General features: G+C 45.5%; 1 protein-coding gene across 3 annotated transcripts in view; it reads left to right on the top strand.

The window, feature by feature from the left end:
- The first annotated feature begins 6855 nt into the window (after window positions 1-6855).
- ABHD2 (abhydrolase domain containing 2, acylglycerol lipase) overlaps window positions 6856-16312 on the top strand; it is a 97910-nt gene continuing 88453 nt past the window's right edge. The window contains exon 1 of one of the 3 annotated variants that reach the window (XM_045899422.3): window positions 6856-6990. Coding sequence is in view for 1 of the 3 variants with exons in the window: in XM_064569903.1 (XP_064425973.1) it covers window positions 6913-6990 (78 nt within the window). In the remaining 2 variants the exon portion in view is untranslated. The remainder of the gene's footprint in view (window positions 6991-16312) is intronic. The other 2 variants (XM_064569903.1, XM_064569904.1) reach the window with 2 other exon arrangements.

Raw genomic sequence — 16312 nt, 5'->3', positions numbered from 1 at the left:
GACATATAGATCAGAGAACTAGAACTGAGAGCCCAGAAGCAAACCCATACATCTCTGGCCAACTGATTTTTGACAAGTGTGACATTCAAATAGGAAAAGAAGTGTTTTTCAGTAAATGGTGCTGGACAAACTGGACACTCACATGCACAAGAATGAAGTTGGGCTTCTTCCTCACATGACACAAATATTAAGTCAAAAGAGGTCATAGACCTAAACGTAAGAGCTAAAACTAGAAAACCCTTAGAAGAAAATACAGGAGTAAATCCTCATGGATCTTGGATTAGGAAAAGCTTTCTTCAGTATGACAACAGAAGCACAAAGAGAAATAGGTAAACTGAACTTCATCAAAATTAAAAACTTCAGTGTTTCCAAGGACACCATTAAGAATATGAAAAGACACCTCACAGAATGGGAGCAAGTATCTGCAAATCATGTATCTGATAAAGGACTTGTACCTAGAATATATAAAGAACACTTACAACTCAATTAAAAAGAAAGGAATAAAATATGGATACATGTTACAATGCGGATGAACCTTAAAAACATTATTTTAAGGGAAAGAAGCCAGTCATAAAAAGACCACATACTGTATGAGTCCATCTACATGACATGTCCAGAATAGGCAAGCCTATCAAGACAGAAAGTAGATGACTGAGTTGTCTAGAGCTGGAGGGCTTGTGTTTGGGGGAAATGGGGAGTGACTTCTAGTGGACAAGGGGACTCTTTTTGGGGTGATAAAAATGTTCTAAAATCGATTGTGGTGATAGTTGCACACTCTGTAAATATATGAAAACCTGTTGAATTGTATACTTTAAATAGGTAAATTACATGTGAATTATATCCCAATAAAACTGTTAAAAAAATAATAATAATAGCAATAGTTATCATTCATAGAGTACAAACAATATACTGAATACTGTAATTAAGCATTTCATGCACATTATGTCATTTTCCAACATTATGGGATGGGCATTATTTTCTTTATTCTATAAATGAAGAAATCGAGACTCATAAAGTCTTAGTTCACTTCCCTGAGAGAACACAACCAATAAATGCCACAGGCTGAATTTAAATTCAGATATTTCCACTTCTAAAGCACATGTTCTTCAATTCCTTCTTATGGCTTAGAAGAAGATAAATCTAACTCCTTTCCATTTCATTCAACAAATGTTACCATCTACTGTGAGCTAGGCCTCATGTTTTTGAAAGCAGGTTGAGATGTATCACAGGTGATCTTGAGAAAAAGCTTAACGTTTCTTATTGTGGTAGAATATACAAAATATAAAGTTTACCCTCTCACCCACTTTTAAATGTACAATCAGTGATATTAAGCACATTCATATCATTGTACAACCATCACCACCCTCCAACGCCAGAACTTTTTCATCCTGCAAAACAGAAACTCTGTACCCTTCACATAACAACCCATTACCCCCGTCCCAGTCCCTGGTAGCCACTATTCTATTTTCTGTCCCCATGAATGTGACTCTCCTAGGTTCCTCCTATAAGTGGAATCATGCAACATTTGTCCTTTTGTGACTGGCTTATTTCACTTAGCGTAATGTCTTCAAGTTTCACTCATGGTAGAGCATGGGTCAGAATTTTCTTCCTTTTGAAGGTTGGACAATATTCCATAATATGCCTATGTTACACTTTGTTTATCCATTCATCCGTCAAAGGACAATTGGGTTGTTTGCACCTTTTGGCTATTGTGGATAATGCTGCAGTGAATGTGGGTGTACAAATGTCTGTTTGAATCAAGTAGCACAGGGAAGAACATTTTAAAGTTTAATCGTTGTGACATTATTTTCATGTAAAGTAGAATAAAATATAACCAGCACATCAAGCCTATAATATTACAGACATTATTGCTCAGGTGTTCAGGGTTTCTCACCTCAGCGCTACTGACATTTGGGGCCAGATGACTCTTCGTTGTGGGGGCTGTCCTGTCCAGCAACACCCCTGGCCTCTACCCACTAAATGCTAGCAGCACTCTCTTCAGTTGTGACAACCAAAAAACACCTCCAGATATTGCCAATGTCCCGGGTTGGGGGTGAACTTGCCCCCAGTTGAGAACCACTGATTTAGTATGAGGCAGAAGAAGGTATGTAATTTAAAAAGTGGGTGAGTTTAATGAAACTATTAATAATAACCAGGTAATAAAGAGATAGGTTCAAAATTATGCAGGTGATATGCAGATGCCTGGAGCACGCTATATACAGTGCTAGGAAGTCCAAATACTCAGGCAGCTGAGATGAGGCCATGAACTCAGATGAAGGCATTAACTGCCATCTATCACGAGCCCTATCTACCTTTTCATCTTCTCTCCTGCCGATTCTCCACTTGGACTCTTCTCCAGACGAAACAACTTGTATTTTTTTTTTTTTTAAGATTTTATTTATTTGACAGAGAGAGACACAGCGAGAGAGGGAACACAAGCAGGGGGAGTGGGGGAGAGAGAGAAGCAGGCTTCCCGCGGAGCAGGGAGCCCGATGCAGGGCTCGATCCCAGGACCCTGGGATCATGACCTGAGCCGAAGTCAGACGCTTAACGACTGAGCCACCCAGGCGCCCCGAAACAACTTGTATTTTTCCACTTAAAGGCCTCTGTTCCTGTTGTCCTCACCTGCTGGGAATGCCATCTCATCCCCACCCCAACTTCAAGGTCCAGTTCAAAACTCCAAGAATCTAAAACAGGAGAAATTTTTCCTTCCTCTGCATAATTGTTCACAATGTTGATTATGCTCTATTGCTTACTGCTCAGTCTTTTTGGTATCTCTTCAAGTATTTGTCCTATATTGAGATGGGACTTTGGCTTATTGTTCTGTCTATCTCATTCGTACTCTATGTCCTGTGCAGTAAAAATATTCACTCTCTTGTTAATTAATTCCATATATGGAAAAATAAAATAGAGATCTCTCGTAGGATGTAAACAGCTTTAAAATAGCTCAATAACATGAAATTATGCAGGAAAGAGTGTGTGATGCACTTATTTAATGTGTCAGTTTTATTGACTCCTTTTGAGTTGATAGCATGAGGAACTCGATTTTTATTACTGTAATTAAGGATGACGTCAAGAAGAGGAATGCATGGTGACTAAGAAGTCATCTTTAGCCAAACACCTGTCTGATACTCTGTATCTGATTATAAGGCTAGAACAGCTTTTTACCCGTGTGTGTGTGAGTGCGTTTTATGAGCATTTTCAGTGCTAGGTCCTATGTATGTAAGTACTACCGTATCATTTATCATCCATACTGAGACCATTTGAGATGAAAGGGGGTCACTATTAAAAATTTTCCAGGGCAAGAGGCATAACCCAAGACTCTCCTGGGCATAAAATCACCCTATGCATTTTTTACAGACAACTTCACATGTAGGTTTAAGGAAGCAGCCTAAAACATAAACTTGCTATTCAGCACTGTTTTAAATAGCCAGGGGGAAGTTTTTCCAATAACAAAACAAGCCAAACCCTTGAATTTCATCATAGTTTGTCCTCATGCAATTATTGCATACTGGGACTTAGAACTTCAAACAAATTTCATCTCCATTATCAATGAGCAGCTAGCCAGGAAGTCTGGCCATGGAGAACTCTGACCTCCCTTCCTAGACTTCAACACAGGCAGCACTGGGTATGAAAAGAATGTAGCAATCTTTGACTCCTGAGAGCTGGTGCTCTCAGGCCCTCTGAAAAATTTCATGAGCATCCAGGCTGCAGTTTTTAGCACTGTTTTTTTCAGCCACATCCTTTCAACTTCCCTCTCACTGATTATGGTGATGAGGTCTAGTCTCAAAAACCTTAACTCAGTCCTGGGAACCCTCTTTTGGTAAGGATATTCTAAAGGAAAAGTTTCACCAGCTGGTAGATATTGCTAGTAAGAAAATCCTGCCGGTGGGGCATCTGGGTAGCTCAGTTGGTTGAGCGTCTCTCAGTTTTGGCTCACGTCATGATCTTGGGGTTGTGGGATTGAGCCCCACGTCTGCTCCACACTCAGTGGGGAGTCTTCTTGAGATTCTCTCTCTCCCTCTCCCCCCACTTGTACGTGCATGCTCACATACACTCACCCTCTCAAATAAGTAAATAAATCTTTTAAAAAATAATAATCCTGGGTGCCTGGGTGGTTCAGATGGTTGAGCGTTGACTCTTGATTTCAGCTCAGGTCATGATCTCAGGGTTGTGAGATCGAGCCCCACCTTGGGCTCTGTGTTCAGCTCAGAGTCTGCTTGAGATTCTCTCATTTTCCTTCTGTCCTTCTTCCCACTCACGTGCTCTCTCTCTCTGACATAAATAAAACCTTAAAAAAAAAGTAATCCTGCCTGTGTTGGGGGAATGGATAAATGGGAACTTTCCGTACTTTCTACCCAACGTTGCTGTGAATCTAAAACTATTTATTGTTTATTTATTTAATTTTATTTACCTAATCTCTACACCCAATGTGGGGCTCGAACACACAACCCCAAGATCAAGAATTGCATGCTCTTCCAACTGATCCAGCCAGCGCCCCGAATCTAAAACTATTTAAAAAAATAAAGTGTATATGAAAACAAACCTTGAATTCTGTGGTCTCCACTTCTGAGGGACTTAAAAAATGATCACCTTAGAGAAAGGTTCTTAAGTGGGCTCATTCTGTGCATTTTTGTTCTTTAGAGGGGGGGCAGAGAGCAAGAGAGAATTTTAAGCAGGCTCCATGCCCAGCCCAGAGCCAGACCTCACGACCCTGAGATCATGACCTGAGCCGTAATCAGGAATCCGAAGCTTAACTGACTGAGCCGCCCAGGTGCCCCCCACCCCCCTGTGCATCTTTCTGAGCCATTGTGATGCAATTGTGTTTTAGAATTCCTGAACTGGATGGATGTCCCTTTCTGGAACTCTTGGCTGAAGCTGTGCCCCTGACGTAGGGGAAAAAATCCATCCAGTAGAGCAATCTACTCCTAACAGCTGCTTTCTGTGGCTCTGAATCAAGCCGGAGAAATCTTCCCGGATCTCAGGAGTCACTTGAATGCCTTGCCAGACCTAACGAGACATCTCAGTCTCCTTTAGCAAACACAAGCAGGAGCAGACCTGTATTGGGCCAGTTTCCCCAGTACGTGTGCAGACATGGCATGACCACCAAGCAGTACTATTTAAAGACACGAGAACTTGGAAAATGAAGCAGAAACAAGTGTGCCTTCATGTGTGTGTGTGTGTGCCTGAGCACCACACACACACACAACTGGCAACAGATCTAAAGCTCTTTTCTGGTAGCCCAAGCTGTGTTAATGCAAGAGTCAGAACCCTGGGGGTCCTACTGAAGCCTGGGTTTTTCTTTTCCAAGCTGGAAGAGATATAGAGGAATAAATTAGTACTGACGTGTGACTTTTTTTTTTTTTTTTTTTTTTAAGGTAAGGTGGCAACTGACTGAAAAATACAGCATTGGCAAAGGATTCTTTCTTCTCCTTCACCCTGGAACACCGTGGGTGTGGGTTCTCTCAAAGGCAGACCCAAAGGGTCTGAGGCTAAATTCAGGCCAAAGAGGCTAGTTCTGTTCACACTCTAGGACTTCCACGCCTTCAGAATGGGGACTGGGCTTCAGGAGTCCTGAAAGATTTTATGCAGTGGTTTCTGGCTCAGTGCTGATCACCCTTCTATGGGTTATTTGGTCATCCTCCATGAAACTTGAGCCACTGGACACTTGGAAGGCTGAACAGGAGGAGGAAAGTTCCATTTTTCCTTGTCATAGTCCTGAAATGTTCTGGAAAAAAATGTAACATTGCTATGAATACCACTTCCCTTCTCTCACTAAATGCTCCTCTCCCATCTCATCCCCTGCTCTCTCTCTTCCAGCCCTACCTGCTCTGGTAGGGTGGCCTTGTCCATCCTTAAAAGGGGTTGCATTTCAAGTCAAGTGTTCTATTCTTGGTAAAGCACATGCCACTGCAAAAGCAGTTTCAGGCTCATAGAATTTTAGAACTGGGCCGAGTTCCATGGACTCACGGAGGTGAATGGGTGAGGAACCGGTCTTGATTACATGCCTGCTGAGTGCTTACCACGTTTATTTAAATCTCCTTGTCAACTACTATTGTTACTGCCAGTTGCCAAAGAAATCAGGGTGCATGCAGAAAGGTTAAGTGACTTCCTCAAGACCACGCAACCAGTCTTGAGTCAACAGCAGGTCTGACTCACAGGCTACTTTCCTCCAGCTGCCTCCCACTGGGCTAGGGTCATCTTGAGAGCTGGAAGGGCAGTGGGACAGTGACAGGTGGTCCACACTGCCCGGCATGTCCCCATCACCCTAACCCAGCTGGAAGGAGCCAGAGGCTGCTTTCTCCACATCCTTTCCTCTCCATGCGGCTCGGTGACTCACTCTCCCCCCTCCTCTCTCCCGGTCACGACCGGTGAAGTGCGCTGTATTCTGGGCTACGGGTGAGTTAGTGGGTCGGCCTGGAGCCGGCAGACTCCGCAGCTGAGCTACCTAGTGGGCCACCTTTCTCTCAACTTCACAAGACACCTGACCTTACCCAGCCCCCAAAACAAGCTCGCAGTCACAATTGCCTCCCTCTCCGCACCCCGCCCCCATCAACATCAAACACGACCCATCCTTTAGCCCCCTCCCTTTTCCCCGCCCCCTCCGGGCCGGCCTTATCCAATAGCGTCTCAGCCCACGGGCTTAAGACGTCAAAGCTAACCAATTGTGGAGGGCTTCTTCGCCGACGGTTTCGCCTCCACTCTGAGGAGCAGCTCCACTGACCAATGAGCTACCCGCCGGGTGCAATGAGCTCGCGGGGCTCGTAGAGCAACGGCTGGGCCGCCCAATGAGCGGGCGGGTTCCGTGTCAGGGGCGTGGCAGAAACGGTCGTCAGGGGCGTGGCGGCAGTTGCTTGGGCGGGGCCGGTAGCGGCGGGAGCTGCACTGGCCAGGGGTTCCGGCTGCATTTCCATGAGCGCCGCCGGCAGCCGCGGAGCTGCAGGAACCGGGCTGGGAGCAAGCGGGGCCGCGGTAGTCAACCACGCGCAGGTAAAGCCACGGCTGAGCGAACTCCGCTAAGCCGGGATCGCGCCCGGTATCCGTCGGGCCAAACCCCTAAGCCCCGAGGTCCCCGTCGTGGCTCGGCCCATCGCGCCGCTGCCTGCGCCTGTGATCCTCCCGGGCCTGTCACCTGGCGCCGCAGGGGTCCCGAGGGCCGGCTGGCCCAGTGGCGGGGAGGGAGGCAGCCTAGACCGCAGCGGGTGGGGTACGCCTTTCTGAAAGCCCTTTGTCCCCTCCTACCTCGGGTACCGAGGATGGGGACATCCCTGCCTGCGGCCTCCCTGCCGGCCCTCCCTCCATCGGTGCTCACTCTTGGGACCTCTGGGGTCTGGGGAAGGGGTCTGCCGACCCAGGCCTGGTGCTAGAGGTCTGGGATCCGCACCTGGAAGGAGAGGGCCGAGGGGCCTGATTACAGCTCCGGGTATCCGGGGGCCCTCTGCGTTTCAGGGCTCCAGGGGCGCACCAAGGACCCATGGGTTCAAGCTGTAAGGAGGCAGCTTTTGACCCAGTCGGAGGCGCGCTTATTGAGCTTGGCCCCACGCCAAGCACTGTTCTAGGCGCTTCGTGGGCTTTACCCACAGAGAGCTGTCCAGCAGTGCAAGCCGCTGTGCCTCGACCTTGGAAGTGTCCAGGCAGAGGCCAGATGACAGCCACCTGTCAGGGATGCTTAGAAAAGACTCTCAAAGGAGGGCAGCATGACCCACCTGTAAGGCCCTTCTCCACTCACAGATGCACTCTGGGTGACCTTTAATGCCTAGCTTGAGAAGGCTATTCCTGGGGGTCTGTTAGTTGGGAACTGGGTGTTGAATTCACCATAATGAATTTTGTGGTCTCAACTCTGAAGAGTGGGTGTCAGCAAAGAGAATGGAGTATACCAAGAAGATAAGGTTTATTTAGCCATCACGGAACTCTGTAATTAGAACTACCCTGGACTGCATTTCTTGATCTCCCCCAATTCCTCTCTTTTGGTTGCCCCCCTCCTCCAGTGGGTCAGTTTCACCTGCATCCCAGTAACCACATCCAAGGGCAGGTTCCAAGAACAGGCTCAAGAGAGGGGGCCTTGGACACTGTAGGTTTGGCACAGTTAACGTGCTCTGCGTCCAGAACTTTTCCAGGGCCCTTTCATTACAACCGCATTAAGTCGAGTCCAAAGGAGAAATCATACAGTACCCCTTTCATTACTCCCTGTCATTTGCCTGAATGGAGAGGACATAGTAATCTTCTGAAGGTCAGAAGGCAGAGAAAGAACCTGAACATAATTTGCTGCTGGTTTCAGGATGAATTAATCTTTGAATAACCAGTTAGAAAGCAGACCAGGTCATAGACTGTGGATGGTCAGCATGGACTTGGGGGCGTTTTAGAGCTGACGATCCCTTAGTTAGAGCTCACCTAATCTGTCTTTTAAATGCACAGGTGAGGAAACTAAGGCCCGCAGAGGTCACAGGGCTGACTGGTCATTGCAGAGCCATGACTAAGGGATGGTCTGTTGACCCTGGAGTTAGCCAGTGCCTGACTTGTATTTTACTTGCACTCTCGGTCTATAAATTCTAGAGGGGTCCGGAGAGTTTAGGAGCACAGATTTTGGTGTGAGTACCCGGATTGGAATCCTAGCCTTACTTCTTACAAGCTGTAACCTTGGGCAAGTTAGCTAACCTCTCCATGCATCTGTTTGCTCATCTGTCAAACAGGAATAATGATGGTACTTAGATTGGAAGGTTGTTTTGAGGATTACATGAGTTACTATATCTGAAGCATTTAGAACGGTGCCTGGCACATAGTAACCACTATCGATTTGCGAAATACGATGTTCTGTTGCCTTTTTATGCTTTTTTTTTTTCCCATATCTACCACGCAGTATTTTCTATCAGGAACTAATTTTTTTTCCTGTCTCCTGCCCCCAATTCATTAACCATATTCCAGATTTCATTGTCGCATAAACGTCTGTGGGGTTTTTTCTAAGTCACACTGCATTTTTTAAAAAATCGTATCATTCATTTTCTGTTAGTCCTCTCCTTGTAATTACACTGCTTTTAGGCGACAAATCTCTCTTATTCTCTTTAAAAAGACGGAAAGAAATCCTTCAAAGTGATAAACAAAGTCCCTGATAATACCAGTCTTCACAGCATCCTTCCAGATATTAGTTCCCTCTGTTTGGCCCTCCTGCCCGTTTGTCAGTGTGATGCAGCTTGATTATAAATGGGTGAACATTTTTAGATTAAGATTTCATGAGCCACTGTATTAAGTGCTTTTTGGAAGTTCAAGCATCGTGTGTCAAATGCATTTAAGCAAGTTACTTAGTCATTCAAGCAGGGGGAGCATCAGCAGCGCTGCGTTGCCTGGCAGGAACACAAGTGTGTGACTGAATTTTGCTGGTAATGTAGCTTCACTGATTTTTCTCTTCTTTTCTCGAGCTTGAAATAAACGGGATGGCAAGTACAATGGAACAGCTTTTCCTCTCCCTGTAGTTGGAAAAGTTCCCTTTCTTCTCTTTCTTCTGTTCAGCTTCGTTTCCTTTATTGTCTGCACGGTTTTGATAAACGCCTTCTCTTGGTTTGCCAGCCAGTTCCCTTTGAATTGGAAGATACCTATCACCTTTATTTGCCGGCAGGAATCCGGTCACCTTTGGCTTTCCCTTCTCTGTTTTTGTGAGTTTTCTAGGATGTACCAAAGATTATCAGATTCATTGATTGGCACCTTCTTTTTTTTTTTTTTTTAAAGATTTGTATATTTGAAAGAGAGAGGATGAGAGAGAGAGAGAGAGCACATGAGAGGGGGGAGGGTCAGAGGGAGAAGCAGACTCGCTGCTGAGCAGGGAGCCTGATGTGGGACTCGATCCTGGGACTCCGCGATCATGACCCGAGCTGAAGGCGGTCGCTTAACCAACTGAGCCACCCAGGCGCCCCTGGCACCTTCTTAAGAGTTGATTCTGAGTTTTGGGGTTTTGTTTCCGGACATTCTATAGAGCTCAGCCATCTTAGAATAATTGTTTTAGTTTCTTTGTGTGTTAATATGGGCCCCTTTCTCTCTACCTCGCTTTCTTCTCCATAACATCTTGGCGAAAGGCTTCTCGTTTGCTGTTATTCCTTAATTCTTCCACTTAAACCTTTCTCCTGGTCATCTCCAACAGAGCCCACAAAGAGTTTAGTGGTTCCCCTCTGCCCAGAATACAAGATAGTTTTCTTTGGTCCTATGGGAGACAGGGGTGGCATCTGCTTTATTTTTTGCCGAAATCCCTATTCTTTGAAAAACCCTAGCAGGGAGACTTCCAAAGTAATAGAATTTCGTGTGGCAGAATTTCTGCTATGATCTTCTGCTAGCAGTATCCTGGTGTTTATTGCAGTGTGGGTTTTGATTACTCCTTGACCAACTTGAGAGTGTGGATGACTCGAGCATGGGGTGTTGAAGCCTTCCTGTTCCATTTTGGACTAAACTGTCCCCAGGAGCAGAGCCCTAGGGGTTCAGGCTGCCTCTGGATGTGGTCTGGCTTGAGAATTGTATATAGCAGCCTTCCATGTTCCAATCTCTTTGTCCATGCATGGACATTTTTTTTTTTTAAGGATTTTATTTATTTATTTGAGAGAGAGAATGAGAGAGAGAGAGCATGAGAGGGGGGAGGGTCAGAGGGAGAAGCAGACTCCCTGCCGAGCAGGGAGCCCGATGCGGGACTCGATCCCGGGACTCCAGGATCATGACCTGAGCTGAAGGCAGTCGCTTAACCGACTGAGCCACCCAGGCGCCCCATGCATGGACATTTTTAACCCCTGTGCTGCTATTTTTGTGTCGACACTGTGTGCATGCTGACATCATCTCCCCGAAGGATCATTTTTCATATCTGCATATTTATTTTTGTTGTCTTTGTTCCAGGGCATCATGTTTTTGGGATTAAACGTTTTCTTTTTATAAAATGGCTGGTGTGGACAGGTGATCGGGCCTGTCGTTATCCACGAAGCTTGGGCACTAGACCCCATTTGCAAGGCCTCCTTTTCCCATCTTTTGTAATAGTGAAGTAGCAGACAGGTGAAGAGCTTACTAGAGAACTGGAACATCGATACCTTGGGTTTCCCTGTTTCTGATTTTCTTTTGTTGCCTTTAAGTAGATGTTCACTAAGTTCAACAAACAGAGCATCTGGTGTGCACCAGGAAGATAGCTGTGTGTTCCGTTTGCTGCGTAAGGACTGTTTTCTTTTTCCTTTACATTGAACACATTTTTAATGTTTTTATTTCAAATTTTAAAAAATGGGTAATGCATTTGTATGATGAACAAAAACGTTCGAAAGGCACAAAAGGCGAGACAGTAAACACATCTCCGTCCACCCCTGACTCCTGCTACCTACTTCTGTTTCCTTAAGAGACGACCAGCGATACTGATTTCTTCTCCTCCAGGGGTGTTCCATGCACAGCCAGGACATTATACACAGCCATTAGCAAATTCATCACGATTATCCCCTTCCCTTTCACACACATGGTAGCATACTATACATGCTATTTGGAACCTTGCTTTTTTTTTCCACTTAATATTTCTTGGCAGTATGGAAAGAGAGCTCTGGTGTTTTTTATGAAGGTGGTCTATTTTAGATGTCTCCTTTCCACTTCTAAGGATGCTAAGAACCAGTCTTACTTAGGCAGCAGCCTCACGTGGAGATCCTAAAGCATTTTGTGGATATTTAGGGGCAACTATGTTTCTTCTCTACATCCCATCACTCTAAGCCTGAGAAGAGGCCAGGTGAGGTGGAGCGCTTCTCTTAAAGGTCATCCTAGGGAGGGAGAATGGGAGCATTGGAGAATGAGGAGCAGTGGACCTTGGGCCCTTCACCTTGCCCTCTGCACAGAATGTGCTGGAATTTCCAGGGAAAGCTTGCTGTGTTTTCTCTGGTCTCGAGAAGGCTTCTGGCCTTCCTAATACACATTTCAGCACCTCTGTCACATCCAACCCTGGCTCCTGCACCGTGGCGCTGGCTCTGTTGGTCCTCGCCCCAGAGCATCCGGAAGGAACCCCGCACCTCACCACTGGCCTTCCTGTTTGGGTGGCTTTGTTTAGTGCCCCCCCCGCCCCCCCCGCCCCTGTTTCTCCAGGAAAGACCAGCTCTCCCACCTGCACCTCTGTGAAGCATCTTTCCTAAACCAACATTTGGGAATGTAATTTTGGTTGTTCTTAGGAGTGTTTCCCAAATTCTCTAAACCGTTTTAACCATTTCCAAGGTCTGAACCTGATATGGCCTGGCCAAACTTTCTCTGACGGTGACTCGAAGAAGAGTTTCGGGGTTCTTCATACTTGAATTTTCTATGGCTGCACTTATGTGTTATATAACCGCACGGAATTAAACACGGCCCGTGGTCTTCTGTGGCTCCCAGATCTTGCCTGTTGTTCTGTTTCCCTCTTTTCTTCAAATGTGCCTTAATCTTCATCGTGCTTTCATTTACCTCCGAGTCTAACTTAGAGTCACCTTCAAACTGAACTGAATCACTAAGGTCTTAGTCCGCCAGTCTAATCTGGAGTCATTGCTTTCTGATCTTTGCTCAGTGCTGGGTGTCCACATTATCAACCAGTTTGTCAGTCGTACCCTAGATACTGTGCTATGTGATAGGAGAGGGAGGTGGCCTTATCAGTTTTGCCTTTTCCAGTCCCCCCGGGGGTAAAAGAGAGAAGCTTTGAAAATCGCCCCATTTGTGCACAATCAGTCCAAACATCTATTCATGTACTATTCCCTTAGTCATGTCAGAGCATAAAAAACTAAGCAGGAAGTCCAACGTAGGATTGCCAAATTTTCATCTTTTCAGAGAAGGAAATAAAAAAGCCCTGTCACCTCCTCTGTTGCCATCTTTTTATTTATTTGTTTGTTTATTTTTATAAGATTTTATTTATTTTAGAGAGAGAGGATCAAGAGAGGAGGGACAAGCAGACTCTGTGCTGAGCACAGAGCCCGACGCGGGGCTGGATCTCACGACCCTGAGATCGTGACCTGAGCTGAAATCAAGAGTCAGAGGCTTAACCGACTGAGCCACCCAGGCGCCCCTTGTTTGTTTATTTTTAAGTAAGTCCTGGGCCTAATGTGGAGCTCGAACTCACGACCTCGAGATCAAGAGTCGCACGCTCCACCGACTGAGCTAGCCAGCCGCCCCTGTTGTTGCCATCTGTCGAGAAAAGATATTTTAACACCACAAATGTGGGAAGGTCAGTGTCCCAGGATAAAGAGCAACCTTCTAAACAGAACAGATTTAGATTGGTCAAAAGGTTGAGCTGGTGGAGATGGAATCATGGCGTTGTGGGGCGGGCGGCTGGGGGAGGTGGGGTCCGGGGTGCTGAAGAAGAGGATTCTGTTCAAGGAGGTTTCTACTTTTCCGGTTTCCTTAAGCAGTGCCAGCTGGTCTCTTGCTGGGACCCCAGGCCATTCATGCAGCCCAGCTGGCCTAGTTGCAGCATGGTCTGGTGTGGGTTTGTGTCCAGTGTTTTCAGGTGATATGGACCACACAGTGTTGATCCGCAGTTGCAGCACCTTAGAGCGATATGAGCCAATGCACCGGGGGTCTTGATTTGTTGATGTCCAAGGTGTCATTCTGTGGTTCTTAAGGACAAGGAGAGGGGGAGGCTGGGATGGGACCCCAGCCACTTATTGGAATTGAGACCCTCCAGTGTATTTTCACGTCGGTCTTTTGAAGCATATGCTTAAACTTATTAAACTTTCAATTTACTATGTCAGGTGGTGCCTCGTATTGTTTCTGAGATAGATTGTGACTTCTCATCTGCATCCCCGTGGCACTTTTTGCTCTACTCCAGTAGCACTGTGCCATTCCATCCCAAGTCAAGGATATTTCCTAGACATTCCTTGGGTTCTCCTTAAATTAAGAACACTCAGACTTTTTGGTTTTCGTGTTAACAATAATTGGAAATATTTCAAAAGCCTGTCCTAGATCATTGGGATAACCTCATTATATCTGGGTCCAGCCACATGGCCTCCATGCCCCCCATTTGTGTGTGAATTTCTCATGAGTTGGAGCCAGGTAAACTGCTACAGAGAAAAGTACAGAAGGACTTAGCGTGGAGAAGATGAGTAGCATCAGGGGCGGCCAAGGGATAACGCAGAGCCCTGTGCCGATGAAGGGTGCAGCAGGGCTCCCAGCAGAGAGGAGGGGACCTGAGAATGCAGTTGTCACACGGTGCCTGGTGCTCAGCCACAGGACCTGCCCAGGACGGGGAAGGAACACGGTGCCATGGTTGCGGGATTTCAGGTCTGAAAAATGGCGTCAGGGTCCCCTGGCTGGTTCAGTGGAAGAGCTTGCACCTCTCGATCTCGGAGTCGTGAGTTTGAGCCCCACCTGGGGTGTAGAGATTACTTAAAAACAAAGAAACTTAAAAAGTTTTTTAAAAATGGCATCAGCCTCCTTATATTAATGTAGTTAATCTGACCTTTACTGTTTGAATAATATTATTTGTATTTTTTCGTACATTTGTCTTGGTCCCCATCATAGTAAAAGTGCGGAGAGAAATTTATACCGAGTTTTATGTTTGTACATTTTAAGAAATAGTATAATAAATCATAATTGAATAGAAGTAACTCAAATTTAAGAATTGTATAAAAAGCCCTCAGGGGATCTGGCAGGACTGTTTTTTTTTTTTCCCCTCAGAGGGGGCCATTTAGCACCTGAGTTTAAAAAACCCCAGCGTAGGAACCCTAAGCTCTGTGGAGCAGAGGTTTTCCGTCATATTTGTGTCATGAGCAGCTCCTTTCTGTGTGCTGAGCACTTTGGAAATATTGAGTTGAAATGAAGAGTTAGTTTGCATCATTGGTGTCCTGCCTTAACAAGAGCCTGTTTGTACATGCGGCTGACGCTAAGTGTCTACGCTAATAGAAGGGGGCCCTCCGAAAGTAATTTCTTTCGTTCTTTTGGCTTGTTTAATTTTGGAGTTAACTTTGAAGTTCATTTTCTATTGAGATTTGCATGACCTGCACGCTGTAGTGGGAGCAACCTGCGACTGTTTGCCGTGAGTGACTATTATTTACCATAATCGTCCCAAGGACAAAGGAGTCTTGACTATCGCTGAAGTTGGGTGTGCACTTGAACCTCAGGGACTATGGGAGACTATTTGTAATGTGGCTAAGTAATCATTCATTCATTCATTAGCTTTGGTTATGGGAATTTGAAAGATATACAGAAATAGAATCATATAGTGAACCCCCATGTACCCATCACCTGTTTCAACAGTGATCAGCTCATGACCCCTCCTGACTCCTCTGTTCTCCTAGCCACTCCCTAGCCCATATTAATTTGGAAGTAGATCCCAAACGTCATGTTGTATCTATAAATATTTCCATGATACCACCTAAAAATAAGGATCCCTTTATTAAACATGATTATAATACTATTCTTACACTTTAAAAAGTAACAGTGATTCTTTACTATAACTATCTAATCAAATTTGAACTATCTGTTCAAATTTCCAATTGTTTTGAAATGTCAGAAATGCTTTTCTTCTTTTTTTAAAGGTTATATTATTATTATTATTATTATTATTATTATTACTTTGAGAGAGAGAGTGCTAGCAGGCAGGGAAGGGACAAAGGGAGAGGGAAAGAGAGAATCCCAAGCAGGCTCCATACCCGACGAGGGGCTCGATCTTATGACCCTGAGATCATGACCTGAGCCAAAATCAGGAGTCGGACGGACACTCAACCAACTGAGCCACCCAGGCGCTCCTCTTTCTTTTTTATATGACTGGCAGCATTTTGTGCATGTTGTCTTCATCCTTGCTTTGTTCACTTAATGTGGAATGATGTGTTTTAGCAAATTTCCACATGCATTGTGCTTCATCCTATTAACACTCTCAGGTATCTAATTATGACATTATTCTCACTAAAAATTGAGGGAAACATAGTATTCTTAGGAGCGTGTGATTGTACTGGAGGCTTTCATTTGTTCAGCAAATATTGATCAAGCCCTCTCTCTGCTGGGCCTCTGCCGTCCAGCCCTTCCGTGGGGCCTGCACACCCTCTTCCCCAGCACTGGCCCATGCTTGGCCCCGAGGCCACTATCCATCAATGCCTGCTGAGCTTCCAGGTCCTCACAGCTAGCTCCCTGTGTGGCCTGAACTGTGTTCCCACCGTGGACTTTAGCTTCTCAGCTTCCAGATACCTTGGCTGCCATGCTCTTCTCTATTCTGATCATGTAAATAAAGCAGTCACCCTCTCTTGTCAATGACATTGAAAAATGTGCCCTTCTAAATAGTAAGATGATGGGAAATGCCAAGTAGCTTATAGCGAAGGATATTTTCCCCAATTTGGAAAACACAGCCCCTTTCTCGGGTCTATCATTA

Source organism: Mirounga angustirostris, unplaced genomic scaffold, assembly GCF_029215605.1.
Source record: "Mirounga angustirostris isolate CCGP_5_RB_7025 unplaced genomic scaffold, mMirAng1.0.hap1 SCAF_9, whole genome shotgun sequence".
In the NCBI taxonomy this organism is placed as follows: Eukaryota; Metazoa; Chordata; class Mammalia; order Carnivora; family Phocidae; genus Mirounga; species Mirounga angustirostris.
Note: the sequence above shows the minus strand (reverse complement) of the source record. Positions and strands in the feature narration are given on the sequence as shown.